Here is a 15,774-nt window from a genome sequence, read left to right as displayed (position 1 = left end):
TTCAACTGCCCGGCCTCATCCCTTTGGTCTCCAGGGGCTCGGCCATTGCGTAAAGCGGGTCCCCAGTTCGGCCCGGGTCCTCCCGACCCACCAAACCCTCGGCCCGTTGCCGCCCGGGGCTCCGCGTCTGCGGCCCTCGGGCCGTGCAGGGAGGGACGGCGGGCTGCGGGACAGGTCGGCCCGGGGGGTCTGGGCGCGTCCCCCACTACTCACCTCGGAGCTCGGCCAGAGTGCTGCGAGTGCCTGCTGGTGCGGAGGAGGAGCGCGAGGGGGCGGCGGCCGCTGCACTTCAACCGGCGGCGCCGGCGCACCGCGCTCTCTGCGGGCAGGAGGGGACCCGCGGGCCGCTGGGCTTGGGGTCGCGGCTGGGACGGGGACTGGAGCGGGGCGGAACAGCGTGCGCCGGGCCCGAGGGCGTGGGCGCAAACGGCACACCTGGCTCCCTGCACGCACGTGCCCTGCCCACCCAGGGCCCCGCGCCACTCGGACCCGCCCATCCCTCGGCGTCCCGGAAGGCTAGGGGCGTTGTGACTCCCACCCACCCGGGAGGGTGCGCGGGCCCCGGCGGGGTCGTGGGAGGTGGAGCCCGGAGGGGGCGGTCCGGGGCGCCGGGATAAGAGCGTGGCAGGTTGCGGGATGCGGCCCGCGCAGTGGCCCGCCGTTACCCCGCGATGTCGCTCGCGCTGCTGAGCCTGGCCGCGCTGTGCTGGGGTGCCGCGTCCCCGGAACCGGTAAGCCCCCGCCGCGCCCCTCTCCCATGTTCTGGCCTCTGCAGCCCGAATCTGATGGCGCTCGACCCGCCTGCCCATGCCGTTCCAGGGCGTCTGTGGACGGCCACCTGGAGAAGGCAGGTCTGCACCTCCGGTGCAGCTTCGATAGGCTTCAGACCTCCATCGGCCGGGTGCTCCCAGCCGAGCAGGCTTAGGCGCTGAGGCTGCTTGAGTCAGAGGCGTGGGAATCAGAAAGGCCTGGGCTCAAGTGCCACCGAGTGCTTTTGATTCAGTCATTTGTATTCACCGAACCTCGGTGTCCTCATCTGTAAGAGGAGGGGTAATAACCTAACTCACCTGCAGAACAACCACAACGCCTGCAACGCGGTGCACAGAGCCTAGCATATCCTACGTGCTCGATATTCTTCCTGCTTGGGTCTTGGGGTCTGTTCACCTATGGGGCAGAAGAACTGCCTCTCCATCGCCACCCACCTTTTCTGCCATGTTGATTTATGAACTCACAGACAGGTTTCCTTTCTTTCCCAGTGCCTTGAAGGGTTGGGGGAACCTTCTGGGTCTCAAAACCAAAAAGCTTATCCCCAAAATAGCATTCGAAATTAATCTCTCTGCCTTTAACTCTGGTGGTAGTGGTTAAGTGCTACAGCTGCTAACCAAAAGGTATGCAGTTCGAATCCACCAGGCCCTCCTTGGAAACCCTATGGGACAGTTCTACTTTGCCCTACATAGGGTTGCTAATGAGTCAAAATTGACTGTACGGCAGTGTTTTTTTTTTTAAATAGCATACAGCATAAAAGCATGATGGTACTTGTTGATGGTTATGAAAAGACAAACCTCATTCACTACCCAGAGGTCTTCGCTTCCTTCTTTGCCATTTGCCTCAGTTTGGGGGCCCCTTTGGCCTTTTCCACCAGAGGAAGATATCACTTCCTTTGCCTTAGTTGCTGTAAGGCCAACAATTGAACTCTGTAAAGTTTAGAGCCCTTGCTTTGCTTAAAATTTGCCTCATCAGCCCTTTGACAAGAACTCAGCTAGTTTGCTGGTTTATTGTTTAAAAATATTTCTGAGGATAACTCTTGGAATTCAGCTTTAAAAAAGACAAAGATGACAAAGATGAGTGACTGGTGACCTCGCCCAATTCCAGCTTACCCAAACCGTCAAGTCTTGTCCTCTGTACGAATGGCCTGCAGGCAGCAGCAAACCTCCTCTTCAGGCTCACGGGGTGGTGGGGGGCGGGGGGCGGGGGGGGGGTGGGCACGGAGAATCATTGTCAGCATCCACGGGCCAAAGCTGACCACCCTGAGGTGGAGGTCAGACTTACCTCCACCCTCTGTTTTCACCAGTTCGGACACCAGCTGTCCCTCTCTACTTCTCTGCTGGGTTCAGTAACTCGTTGCAATGGCCACCCAGACAACACAGTTATGGAGTTTATTAGGGAAGTGGTCAGGATCAGGAACAACTGTGCATACAGCTCTCTGATCAGAACAGCTTCTTCTCAGCTGTGCCTGCACGCAGGTCTCTCTTTGGCCCTCAGCCTGGCCTCTGCTGGGGCAAGTGTTAGAAAGCTCTTTAGCTCCACCAAGAAGCGCTGGGGGCACCCCCCTGCACCAGTAAGCCTTGGCCCCAAGGCAATAGCACACCCACCGTAACCACCTTGCTCCATGAGCCAGGAAGCCCACTGCACCATCTCACACCAGTCTCCTGGTTCAGCTGCCCATTTCTCTGCTGCCACTTCTCACCATCATTCTGTCTCTGTCTCCTGGGTCTAGGAGGTTCTCAGCACAGGGATCCCAGGTCCGAAGAATGTGCTCTGCTTCTGTCTCTTCTGCTCTGGGATTGGCTGTCTTTTAAGCCTAGTGTGATGCCAAAACCGACCAATTCCCTAGGCAGGGTTCCATACACCTTATTTGCATGGTCCCGCTCCCACATTATCCCATGTTATTAGAATAGTCCCACCGAATCACTGTATGGGAGTCACAAAAACTATGGCTAGGAGGGCCATATTAAGTAATTCACTGAACCACATCCTTTTTATCTTGCCAGGCATATGGAAACCCCGAGGCAGAGAGGAGTCAGGTCCCAGACTGGTGGAATTACCACAATGAGTCTTGTCATTGGAACTTAGTGCTGCCTAAATTTATAGCTTTTAGGTTCAGTATTTTATTCCAAAATAATGAAAAAGTACTCGTTATTTTTTCTTATGACAAGATAAGGAGCCACGGAGGTGCAGGGGTTAAAGTGCTTGGCTGCTAACCAAAAGGTAGGCAGTTCAAACCCACCAGCCATTCTGCGGGAGAAAGATGTGGCAGTCTGCTTCCGTATAGATTTGCGGCCTTGGAAACCCTATGGGACAGCTCTACTCTGTCCTACAGAGTTGCTACAAGTCAGAATCGACTTGTCGGCAGTGAGTATGGTTTTTGGTTTACGACAAGAAATGTGGTTACGTCCAAAGGGTTTACTACTGGCCTTTCTTGGATACTGATATTTAATTTTTTGAAAGGTCTTTAAAAAAGGTAACATGCTGAAATCACAACTACATGTGGTTTTCTAAATAGCTAAGGCAAGTCCTTTTGTATCAGATAAGGACTATTTTAAAGAGCTCAAGGAGGCTCCATGGGCTGAATTCTTAGATTTCTTCTGTTAATCTTCTGAGCACTGCCAGTCCTTAACCTGAGCAAACTCAGCTAATACGTCAGACTGTCCTGAAAACCTAGAGCTAAACATGGGAATGTGAGGGTCCTTCATGGTGGTCTGGAGTCATCCCTGCTTATAGTGGAGAAGGCCAAGGCCCTGAGAGTTGGAATCCACCTCTGGCGGTTAAGTGAGGTGAATGGCAGGCCTCAGGGCTGGGTGTACTGCAGGTTAATCTCTGGTCCCTCACAGTTTGCCTACCATGGGGAAACTTAGTTGATTCCACACTGTGAACTGGAAGCAGCTCATCTTTTCTTTGAAAGTTTGTCACTTGTGTATTTAAGGTAAAAAGAAGCTTGTGGTTTTTTAGCACTCAACATGACCCTTGTTTTCTTTCTCTCTTGCAGACTATTCAGTGTAGCTCTGAAAATGGTAGGTGTGTTAGGGAACAGGTAATTGGGGTTCTTACACTGAAGGTACAGTTCGACTCTTAGGGGGCCGAATCCAGGCAATAATAGGTCCTCGGCAGCCAGGCGCAGGGTGAGCCGTAGCTTAGTTAGCTGATGTGGATGGAGCCTCTGTCCACACAAGGCAGAACCCCTGGGGAACAAAGAGGTGGTTCAGATGGGCCGGCTTCTGGCAGGAACGGAGGCATTGGCAGGGTGGGAATCCTCCTGCCAGGTGAGAAGGATGCCTGCCCCGCCGCAGAAGGAAAGCAAGTGCTGTGGGAGGGAGACCGCTTAGAGGTGAGGACAGGAAGAAAAGGTTATAGAAGGTGGGGTGTTTGAGATGGCAGTGTGTGAAGAATGGGTGGGCTTCTGCCTAGGAAATGTGGGCGGGAAGAGTGAGCTGGAGGAGATGGCACATACGTACATACGTGTGCATACACATACCCACCTGCACACACAGGCACTTAGAATGGCCCTGCAGGGCTGGGCCGGGAGGTTGGGAGTATTTCTCTCAGGTCAGCAGTCACCTCAACTGTGAGCTCAGAGAGAAGGAGGAGTGGTGCCCTGGGGGTGGAGTTGGATGGGGCGGGTCACCTGGAGGAGATGGCACTAGCCAGGCCGGGAAGGGGAGTGTTATGGGGAGTCTGGCCTTTCCCAGGGCCGTCACCAGAGTGGAAGGTCCATCACGCTTTGACCCCAGGAGACTTGCGGGAGCTCCGAGTGGAACCTGTTAAAACCCGTGTTGCCCCAGAGGAGCATTCACTTTTGATGAACATAAGCTGGATACTCCGGGCAGATGGTAAGTTTGCGTCAAAGATGAGGCCCAAGGGGTCTTCTCAAGCTGAACATGTGCAGACTACAAAAAAAAAAAAAAAAAGGCAGACCCGCAAACCCACTGCTGTCGAGTCGATTCTGACTCACAGTGACCCTATAGCACAGAGCAGAACTGCCCCACAGGGTTTCCAAGGAGCGCCTGGTGGATTAGAACTGCCAGCCTTTTGGTTAGCAGCCGTAGACTTAACCACTGCACCACCAGGGTTTCCTGTGCAGACTGCATGACCCGCTGATCGCATTCCTAGGCATATGCTGTTGCTGGGTACCATCGAGCTGATTCTGACTCACGGTGACCCCATGTGACACAGCAGACTGCCTCACAGGCTTTCTTGGCTGTAATCTTTACAGAAGCAGATTGCCAGGTCTTTCTGCTGTGGAGCCAATGGGTGGGTTCAAATCATCAACCTTTTGGTTGGCAGCCAAGCCTTTAACCTTTGGCACCACTGGGGCTTCTTCCTAGGTGTATACCCAAGAGAAATATGTACATACATGCACCAAAAGCCACATACCAGAAGGCTCATAATAGCACTATTCATAGTAGTCAAAAACTGGAAGGCACTCATATGCCCACCAACAATAGAATAGAATCCAACACAGCAACGAGAATGAACAACCCGTACTACACACAGCAATATGAATGAGTCTCAAAAACATAAGAGGCCAGACTCAAGAGTTCATATATACATACTTAGCATATGTACTTAAATTCAGATATATCATTATGATTCCATTTACAAAAAGCTCCAAAACAGGCAAAATTAATCTAAGCAATTACAAGTCAGGATAGAATTACTCTTGGGTGTGGAGGAGGGGCGGAATGGAAGCACAAAGGGGAACCTGGGGGTGTTGGAATGTGCTGTTTCTTAACCTGGTTACCGATTATGTGGGTGTGAAAATTCATCTGGTGGGCCATTTGTATCTGTGTACTTTCCTGTATGTATGTTACACTTCATGGAAGAAAAAAGTTATGACCAAAGATGATTCCCCCAAGCTAGGAAAAGCAGCTGCTCAGGTAGTGGGTTACTTTCCACTTCCTGAAGGACGTCGTGAAAGTCTTAGCATTTCCCCAAGATTACACGGCAAGGCAACTTGTGGTTTCTCTCGAGGAGCCCATCCTGCATCAGCTGGGTCTTGAAGGAGTAAGCCCTGGAGAGGTAGGGAGTGGGAGGAAAGGGCATTCCAGGGAGAGGGATCAACAAGGACAAAGGTACAGTCAGTACTGGCATGGTTTGGTGAGGACACCCGGAGGGGGGGGTGGTCTCTGCAGGGTTCCCCAAGGCAGGCCTCTTCCTGTTAAAAGGCCCAGGACATTGCAGGGCTAGAGTCTCCTTTGCAGGTGTCCTGTGAAGTCCAGGCTCATCTGTGATGGGGAAAGACTTTGTGCTTTGGAATTGGCAGCCATATTCGCCAGTGACAAGCTTTGTAGGCAGACTTTGGCAAAGTTCCTTGACACCGCCCAAGTGTTACTTTCCCCAACTGTAAATCGGGGACAGTAATAGTGCCTACGTTTTAGAACCGCCATGACTATGAACTGAGATGAGGCATACAGAGTGTGTAGCATCAAGTCTGCCACATATCAAGTGCTAAATAAACCACTGCCCTCTCGCCTGTCTTGGCAGCCAGCATCCTCATGTTGAAGGCCACCAAGATCTGTGTGACCAGCAAGAACAACTTCCAGACCTACAGCTGCGTGAGGTGTAATTACACAGAGGCCTTCCAGAGTCAGACCAGACCCTCAGGTGGCAAAGTAAGCACTTGCAGGCACTTGGCTAGACCCTTTGCGGGGGGAGCATGGGTGATGGCCTGTACAAACAGGCTGGGGGCAGCTACGACACAGAGCTCGGACCAGGATTCCTGGGTTCGAATACCACTTTGCTACTTCTCTGCTGTGTGCCCCAGGCAAGTCAGTATTCTGGGCCTCAGCAAAGCGAGGAAAGTTGGATTTTATACTTCTCTGATTCTAGGGGTTTCACTGGCAAATCGTATGGGGTCCATTCCCTAAACAGATGTAACAAGTTTCAGCAGTGGGTTAAGGAGATAAAGTATAAATGAGAAGGGAACACACAAAGGGACTGCTGCTGCGCTGCACAGCGTTTCAGAAATTCAGGGGTTCCTTGCTTTGCCTTTCAGTGGATGTTTTCCTACATAGGCTTTCCCGTAGAGCTGAACACAGTCTATTTCGTTGGGGCCCATAATATCCCCAGTGCAAATATAAATGAAGATGGCCCTTCCTGGTCTGCGAATTTCACCTCACCAGGTAAACATCCTCAATTCTTGTCATTCACTGTCTTGCTGGGATGCTTGCTATGTGGTTTGGTACAGAGCTCCTGGGGGCTCTGTATACAGTGTTTGGCCTTGCCAGTCTCAGCTTGCTCATCTATAATATGGACACAATAGTACCCCCCCCCCCACCTTGCTCACAGAGTGGGGGTGAGGATTAACTCAGGACGGATAAAGGAAAAAGCCTGCTCTCCGTTCCTGCATGCCTGGCACTGTGAAGTACTTGATATGTGTCATCCTGGTTAAGCCTCCCGACACCCCAGAGGTTGGGAAAGACCCCTTTTACAAAGGCAGAAATTATGAGGTTATGTACCTTGCCCTGGGTTCACGCACAGTAAAAGTGAGGCTGCCACTCAAACTCGTGTCCTTCTTGATCAGTGCACTTCAGCTCCTCTTCATGCCATTTCGCGCAGTCTGCTCCAGGCCTGGCTCTCTGGTCTGCTGTTTAACAGCATGTGGCTGGTTCTTTGAAGACCTGTGGCCTCCACCAGGCTCTTCCCCTGAGCTGTCCATGAGTGGGAGCGTGGGACTGAGTTGAATGCTGGGGTTTTTTACCTGTTCTATGATACAGGAGGAAACCCTGGTGGCATGGTGGTTATGTACTACAGCTGCTAACCGAAACGTTGGCAGTTCAAATCCACCAGGCACTCCTTGGAAACTCTATGGTGCATTTCTACTCTGTCCTATAGGGTCACTATGAATCGGAATCTCCTCGATGGCAGCGGGTTTTTTTTTAATGATACAGGATCACTTCGTTACTGTCACACCTGAAGTGTCACACACAGGACTGCCGTGAGGATGAGCCAGGATAATGCATGTGAAGGGCCCAGCACAGAGCCAGGCACAGCAGCTCTCCCTCCACCCTATCTGGATCTCCTGCTTGCACCCTAGTCCCTCTTGTCTCTCTCAGGTGAAGCACTGAAGCATCAAAGCCAAATGGCAAAGTGCCACTTGGTTGTTCACTGAGATTGTGACTCAGGGAATTCTTGGTGCCATACAACTTAGTAGACAAGTTCCCAGCTTTCTGGATGACACCATTTTTTTTTTTTAAATAAACTTTTTATTTTGGAATAATTTTAGATTTACAGACAAGTTGCAAAACTAACACAGAGTTCCCATATAGCGCTTACCCAGTTTCTCCTGTCGTTAACATCTTACATTACCATGGTACTAAGAAGTCAAAACTAAGAAAACACACTGGTACATTACTATTAACTCCAGACTTTATTTAGGTTGTATCTGTTTTCCCATTGACATCCTCTTTCTGTTCCAGGATCCGGTCCAAGGAACTGCTTTGCACGTAGTCGTATCTCCCTAGTCTCCTTGGTGACAGTTCCTCAGTCTTTTCCTTGTTTTTCATAACCTTGTCTACAGGTCAGCCAGCCATCCTGTAGAATGTCCCCCAGCCTGGGTTTGTCTGATGTTTGTCTCATGACTAGACTGGGGTTGCGGGTTTGGGGAAAGAACAGCACAGAACTGAAGTGCCCTTCTCATCACATTCTATTGGGAGGCACATGACATCACTGGTGATGTCAACCTTCATCACTCCATCGAGGCAGCGCTTGCCAGGCTTTTCCACTGTGAAGTTACCATGTTTCCCTTCCCTGGCTCTGTTCTTTGAAAGCCAGTCACTAGTGCTACCTGACCCTGGATGGGGGCGGGGGGGGGGTGTTGTAGAGGAATAAGCTCCACCTCCAGGAGTGGGGAGTATCTGAATATATTACCAAACCCCACTTGTAAAGGATGGCCGGGTTCTATTCAGTCTCTCGAGTCTTCACCTGGGGGCCATAGATGCTGTTTGGATAGAAAAAAAAAAAAAAAAATTTTTTTTTTTTTTTTATAGAGGCTGTATTTAAATTAGACTCTGGTTATCACTTCATGGGCAGGTGACTGTTTGATAGTAAAATGTTGGCATCCCACATAAATGCGTTATCTCACATCTGGAATGTTTTGCTAGTTCATTACAGGTGTGTAAGCATATATGTGTGCACACTTGTTGCCAAGGTATGGAGGTGGAGAAGACATCCCTTTCTCTAAAACATAAAAACTTTCATTCAAATTTCCAGGCTGCCTAGACCACATAATGAAATACAAAAAGAAGTGCATCGAGGCAGGTGAGTAAACAGGGCATTTGCTCTGTTATTAGAAGGAAGCCATAGCTTGAGCCAGGACAGCTGAATCCGTCACGTTACATGTGAGGACACAGGGGCCCAGTTATTTATCCAAGGCACTCAGGGAAGGCAGAAGCTCCTGGGGTGCCCGACTCCCCGAGTGTTCTTCCCAGTGAATTCAGCAGCCTGTCTGGAGAAGGACAGACTCTTAGTAGGCTTATGGAGTGGAGCAAGGTGACATGAAACTGCCTTTTCAGGATACTAAGTCCCAAGGGTTCAATTTCCAAGGAGTTGTATAAATTTCTGGGTGATATAGAGGGTCACTGAGGCTAGTGGTATTTAGGGGGATCAGCACCCATCTTATAGGCACCCACCCACAGGCCCCTCTTTGCACTGTGCCCCACTGAGCTGCAGCATGTGTTCTACTTGTGGCAAGTGGACTTGGAGCTCTGTGCTTCCTCTCCTGCCTCCTACCCACCGAGAGAGATCTGTAGTGATGTGAGAGTTCTGAGGGCCTTGATCAATCCTAGCCCCGAACTCCTAAAGACATTTCTGAGCGACAGCCTGAAATGATCTCCTCGGTGAGCAAAACTATTATTCATCACGTTCCTGGAAACTAACCCAGTCCTTATTTGCAAGTCATATGAATGAAACAACTGACTTTTTCGGGCAGAGTCAACCTATCGGAGCAGCCTCTAAGCCATGAGGCCGTCCCTTATTTCTTCACGTCCAGTAAAGCTGGCAGAATGGTCTGATGGATGAAGCTCCAGAATGTTCTAGTAGTTGTAGTGCTGATCCTGAATTCATTTGCTCTATGATCTTAGACATAAATGCCCCCTAACTTGTGAGTCCTTCTCCCCAGCCTGGCAAAGAGAAAGTACTGACCCCAGCCTTTGACTCAAAACAGATGTCAAGAATAGAAGTGAGTAGTAGAATCTAATCCATGGTTCCTACCACCCTCAGCCCAGGGAAGCTACTTTTAGCTAAGCAGTGACTTGGGGCTCCCAAACTTTCTCAGGCAGCAGGTACTTTGAGATTCCTGAAGCAATGATAAAAGTGTGCCGTGTAGTCAGGTCCCTATCTCTTGGATGTGTGACTGAGAACTTAGATTTGATGTCGTAAAGTCCTTTGGGGATTTAAAGAAAGATTAAAAGAGTCAGCAACTCATCTATGGGATTATCTCTTGACTCATAGGAAGTCTGTGGGATCCAAACATCACTGCTTGTAAGAAAAACGAGAAGATGGTAGAAGTGAATTTTACAACCAGTCCCCTTGGAGACAGATACATGGCTCTTATTCAAAGTAACGCTGTTCTTGGATTTTCGACTGTGTGGAAGGTATCTTCCCCCTCATTTCCTTAGCATCAAACTCCAGCCTTCCTCACCTTATTGAAGAAAAACTTGGACACTCCAGGGGAGTGCAGATTTTCCTCACTTACTCTTGAGAGAACAGAGGATTGTCCTTTGACAGATTAGAGAAGTCCCTGTGGGCATCTTTGGAAATGTCACTGTGAATCTAATATCAACCAAAGGTAGCAGTTTCGGAAGTACGAAATGAGTCCTTATTCACACGTGGTCTAATGAATTAAAAGTTGGTTTGGGAAGAATGGCTCCTTCATTGGCAGTCCCTGATCTGTTCCCTCATTTGGCTCTTAACTCTTTTGTCTTGCTAATCTGCACAGAACAAGCTAACCCGGACTTCTGTGGTGATCCCAGTCACTGGGGAAAGTGAAGGTGCTGTGGTACAGGTAGTTTAATGAGGTTCTTTGTGGAGGGGAGGGCACAGGAAGACTGGTCCACCATTAATTGCTTTTGATGAGTTCTTTTAAGTTGGAAATTTCTCTAATTTGCCTCTGCCAGCAGTCCCACACTGAGGGACGTTGATAGGGAAATCCTTTGTCGCAATCTTCACAGGAAGCTGACCTTGCAGTTATGGTCCCTTTCACTTATATCAGCGACTGCTGACTTCCCAAAGTGCTTTAATATCCATTTTCTGTCACAGAGCCTCAGAGTTTTTCTGAGATAGAGTACCATTTTATTTCCCCAAGTGAAATAACGTGACAAAGGATTTGAAATCAGGTCTAGGTCCCAGATCAGTCTGTGAACTCTGAAGAGCAACTGCCTGTCCTCTCAGGCCTCAATTCACTCAGCTGGAGAACAGGAAGTCAGACCAGTAAATGCTCTCGGGTCTCCTTCAGCCGTTGAGTTTACAATAGGGGGACACAGAGGAGGGTCCCACTGAGACACAGCCACACCCAAACCCAAAGGAGTCAAGGGCCTTTGTTTCATTCCCTGGAACACGAAGACCACAGCAGAGGGAGCAGGCACCTGTCAGCACATTAGGACTGCTCCCTTTGCCAGGAACCTGAGACATTCCTAGACCTAGGGGACCTGCAAGTTTTAAGATGCTGACTCATGTTCTGCTGTTTTAGAGGAAGTATTTGTGTATGTATTAGCACATGTCCTAATCCTTTTGGATAAGGGAACCAACAAGTTAGTACAGAGCACAAAGTTTAGGTTCGGAACGCGGGAGTCTTAGGTGTTTCTGCCTCGGTTCACGGGTTTGGAATCTAGGGCTTTGTTACAGACTTTGACCATGGAAAAAATGTCCTTTTAGAATGCCAGCAGTGGGGTTGAAACCAGAAAAAAAGGGAAGACAAATTTTGGTGGAAGTAAGAATAATATTGCCATTTTCCTCTGAAGCATGATGTGAACTGAGTCTTTTTTACCTCAGTTGGTTCCATACTTCCGTACTTGTGGCCACGACTGCATCCGACACAAAGGAACTGTTATGCTGTGCCCCAAAACAGGTTTCCACAACACTCTGGATAACAGTAAGTACCAACCATTGGTGTCCCCATTCAGTCTGCGGCAGGAGTGTATGTCTGTGGGGGTGTAAGGGAGAGAGTTCCTGCTATGTCTGCTGAGCTGGGTGCAGAGGAAGATGTCTCTGCCATCCCAGAGAGCCTATGGTCTGAGTGACCACGACCCTTTACAATGTAGGATATACACAAGGGGCCGGAGGGCGGGGGTAAAGTACAAAATGGCTGTTCAGAGTGCCACAGAATCTTCTGGAAAAAAGGACTGGGTTTATACAGGAACATGCAGTTCACTGCATTTTAATTTGATTCTCTTATCAGTCTCAGTGGTCTAGGCCTGCCTGTTACTGTGACGTGATGTGGTCACACGGCGAACATTTGGGTAACAAATCAGTAACAATGGCATCAGAAGACACACCTCAATGGTGCCTGAGAGCGGCACGTTCTGGGAAACGTCTCTCTGGATTAAGATATGTTTCAGTTAGTTTTTTCGTTACAGGTGGACAAATATTTCTGAACTAGCCCAGGTGTGGGTCAAAAGTTGGCAGGTGTTATTTTCAAAAATCTCAGCCAAACAAACTAAAGGCAATCCAGGGGCCTAATGATCCTGGTTATGGCTTCCTGAGCACTTCTGTGTGTGTGAGCCTGCCTGACCGTCAACATTCTTGGAAAGAAATGGCATTAGGCCCCCGGACCTGTCAGTCCAACAAGACAGCCTTTAATAAATGCCAAATATATGTACTGTGTATGTAGGAAATTGCACCAAGAATAACATCAGTTCATCAAAGAACAAAAAACTGAACGTAAACTCTGGTTACCACACTTTGCGAGTGCCTGTGCGTTTGTGGAATAAGAAATCCCAATGATTTTTGAGGACTGCTTCTTAATCTCCTGAGTCCCACATGTCTTTTGAGAATCTAATGAAAGATCTGGACAGTCTATAGAAAAACACCCAATAAAAAAGACCCCCCTAGGGATCTACTGGCCTCTGGTTTTAAAGGGATCTAAACTTCTACAAGGTAGAGTAAAAATCTCAGTTTTCAAGTGGGAGATAAATTTGCTTTTCACCTGCTAAACTTTGTTTTCTCCAGACAGAAGGGTGTTGGGAGGCTGGCTGCCTCTCCTCCTGGCGGCTCTGCTGGTGGCCACATGGGTGCTCATGGTTGGAATCTATCTACTGTGGAGGCATGGTAGGGTTATAATTCAATTCTTAAAGAGACTTTAATGAGGAAATAATGCAAAGAGTGTTTTAAAGACAATTCCTGCAGAAGCAGTCACATTATGGCATTTCCCAGAGTCAGACTGCATTTATTTCATGCCTTAAACAAACCAAAACCAACCTTGTTGCTATCAGTTCAACTCATAGCAACCCCACAGGACAGAGCAGAACTGCGCCGTACGGTTTCCAGGGAGTGGCTGGTGGATTTGAACTGCCGACCTTTTGGTTAGCAACTATAGCTCTTGACCACTGTGCCAGTGGGGCTCCTATTTAATGTCTTAGAGCTCCCCTAAAAAGATTGATAATAACTAAGTTGCAACTGCCAAGTACACCAAGTTCAGTGAGGGATCAGGACTGCCAGGTCTGGTGAGTGGCACCTGTCACATTTTTACCACTGAGGCAACTACACAAAGTACTGGAAAGGGCAAAAAGTGACTAATAATTGAATTTTACCTGTGATAGGTAGTCTATGCTAGTTCCTACTTTTTAAGAATAGTTCTTTTGGTTTCATATGCTCTGTAAGGTCCTTGTAAACTCTAACACATTGAATATACGAATACAAAAATCAGGGCATTTATATAGACACATGGCCAGAGGCTGACCCATTAAAAATGTAACTCTCCTTCACATGTACAAAATCCAATATAAACCCACCCTTTGAGTTGTTTGTGATGCTGTAGATAGAAAACGATTAACCCAGCGTTCTAATGTAAGAAAGCCATATGGAAGCTTTATCTCAGGAGTACTTATGTCCAGCTGATGTTGTCTGACCTGTATTAGTTACAGTACTTTCATAGTTTCTGCTTTATAAGACAGTCTAGGGCAGAATTCCACAGGTAAGTCCCAGAGGTTGACATGGGACACCACTCAACTTTATGGAACTATAAGAAAACTCTGCCCCCTGCAGGCAGAAGATGGCACAAACAACTGAGTGTACCCAACTCAACACATGATGTGAAGGGCAGAGGTCACATCTCCCTGTTTACACGTAAAACTAAGAGTACTGAAGTTACAACAACCTACCTAAAACTAAGTATTTTAAGCCTAAAGTTTCTATGAATTTGAGAAGATACAGCTTGACCAAAAGGACCACGTTAGTGATAGGGATTTAGAAAACACATCTCTCAAAACATTTTTAAGTTTGAAGCATCTGTATTTCAGGCTATGTGTTCAAAAGGACTATCCGGGATACTTTCCTCCCTGTTTGCTGTAACAACGTCCCTGGTGCTCTGCCATCAGTCTCTAGCGAGGGACCGTTTATCAGCAATGGTTTGTGTACTAGAGTGACAGCCTGATGCTTACTGTGCACAGGTAACAAATGTCCTTGTCCCCCACAGAGAGGATCAAGAAGACTTCCTTTCCTGATACCACCCTACTGCCTCCCATTAAGGTTCTTGTGGTTTACCCATCTGAAATATGTTTCCAACACACAGTTTGTTACTTCACCGAATTTCTTCAAAACCACTGCAGAAGTGAAGTCATCCTAGAAAAGTGGCAGAAAAAGAAAATAGCTGAGATGGGCCCAGTGCAGTGGCTCACCACTCAGAAGAAAGCAGCAGATAAAGTAATCTTCCTTCTTTCCAATGATGTCAACACCACGTGTGACGGTACCTGTGGCAGGAGCAAGGGCAGCCCCAGGGAGAACTCCCAAGACCTGTTCCCCCTTGCCTTCAACCTCTTCTGCAGTGATCTAAGAAGCCAGACTCGTCTGCACAAATACATGGTGGTCTGTTTTAAAGATGCTGATACCAAAGACGATTACAGCGCTCTCAATGCCTGCCCCAAGTACCACCTCATGAAAGACACTACTGCTTTCTGCAAAGAACTTCTCCACATCAAGGAGAATGTGTCATCAGAGAAAAGGTCATAAGCCTGCCATAACTGCTGACTCTGCGTGTAGCACACCCATGAGGAACAAGAGATGTTGAAGCCTTCCTACGCTACCACGTTTCCCTCTGTAAGGAAAAAAGCATTTGTGATAATCTTGAAGCTTACCGTATAGGCTACTTGGACGGAAGATTATGTAGACTGCTTTATTTATTGTTTTCACAATAAGACTACAGAGGACTCATACTGGAAGTATATGCCTTAGTTTATATAATTTTTTTTTTTAGTAATTATATTAACTCAATTTTTTATGGAAAAATAAAGATTAGCTATGATGGAAACCACGACCATTCTGACAATACAGTAATAAAGCATCTTCCAGCCAAACGCCCAGTCTTGAATAGTCCATGCACTGCACTGTAAGTAGAACTGGTTAGTTTGGTAACAGTCTAAGTTTAATTAATGAATACCAAGTTCCAGAAGCCTCTGGTCATTCACGCAATAGCTTATTGTCTTTAGGTGCCACCGAGTTGGTTCTGACTCATAGCGACCCTATGTACAAGAGAATGAAACACTGCTGGGTCCTGCGCCATCCTCACCATTGTTGGTAGTTTGAGCCCACTGTTGCAGCCACGGTGTCAGTCCATCTCAGGTCTTCATCTCTTTCGCTGACCCTCTACTTTATCAAGCATGATGTCCTTCTCCAGGGACTGGTCCCTTCTGATAGCATGTCCAAAGTAAGTGAGACGAAGTCTCACTGTCCTTGCTTCTAAGGAACACTCTAGCTGTACTTCTTCCGAGACAGATTTGTTCTTCTGGCAGTCCACAGTGTATTTAATAAACTTCAACAACACCCTAATTCAAACGTGTCAGTTTT

At 48.2% G+C, this 15,774-nt stretch overlaps 1 protein-coding gene across 1 annotated transcript; it reads left to right on the top strand.

The window, feature by feature from the left end:
- The first annotated feature begins 662 nt into the window (after positions 1–662).
- Positions 663–15,774, top strand: IL17RB (interleukin 17 receptor B). The gene is made up of 11 exons (XM_003409837.4): positions 663–731; positions 3,767–3,791; positions 4,467–4,607; positions 6,262–6,389; positions 6,773–6,899; positions 8,989–9,036; positions 10,228–10,370; positions 10,715–10,780; positions 11,767–11,866; positions 12,943–13,041; positions 14,408–15,774. The coding sequence occupies exons 1-11, from the start codon at positions 672–674 to the stop codon at positions 14,938–14,940; spliced, it is 1,470 nt and encodes a 489-aa protein (XP_003409885.2). The 5' UTR covers positions 663–671; the 3' UTR covers positions 14,941–15,774.

The sequence above is a fragment of the Loxodonta africana genome, chromosome 22 (genome assembly GCF_030014295.1).
Source record: "Loxodonta africana isolate mLoxAfr1 chromosome 22, mLoxAfr1.hap2, whole genome shotgun sequence".
Classification (NCBI taxonomy): domain Eukaryota; kingdom Metazoa; phylum Chordata; class Mammalia; order Proboscidea; family Elephantidae; genus Loxodonta; species Loxodonta africana.
Note: the sequence above shows the minus strand (reverse complement) of the source record. Positions and strands in the feature narration are given on the sequence as shown.

Coding starts and splice junctions, on each gene's coding strand:
- IL17RB (XM_003409837.4), top strand. CDS start 672: ATGTCGCTCGCGCTGCTGAGCCTGGCCGCGCTGTGCTGGGGTGCCGCG. Junction 3,792..4,466: donor TCAGTGTAGCTCTGAAAATG/GTAGGTGTGTTA, acceptor GGCCTTTCCCAG/GGCCGTCACCAGAGTGGAAG. Junction 10,371..10,714: donor GATTTTCGACTGTGTGGAAG/GTATCTTCCCCC, acceptor TAATCTGCACAG/AACAAGCTAACCCGGACTTC.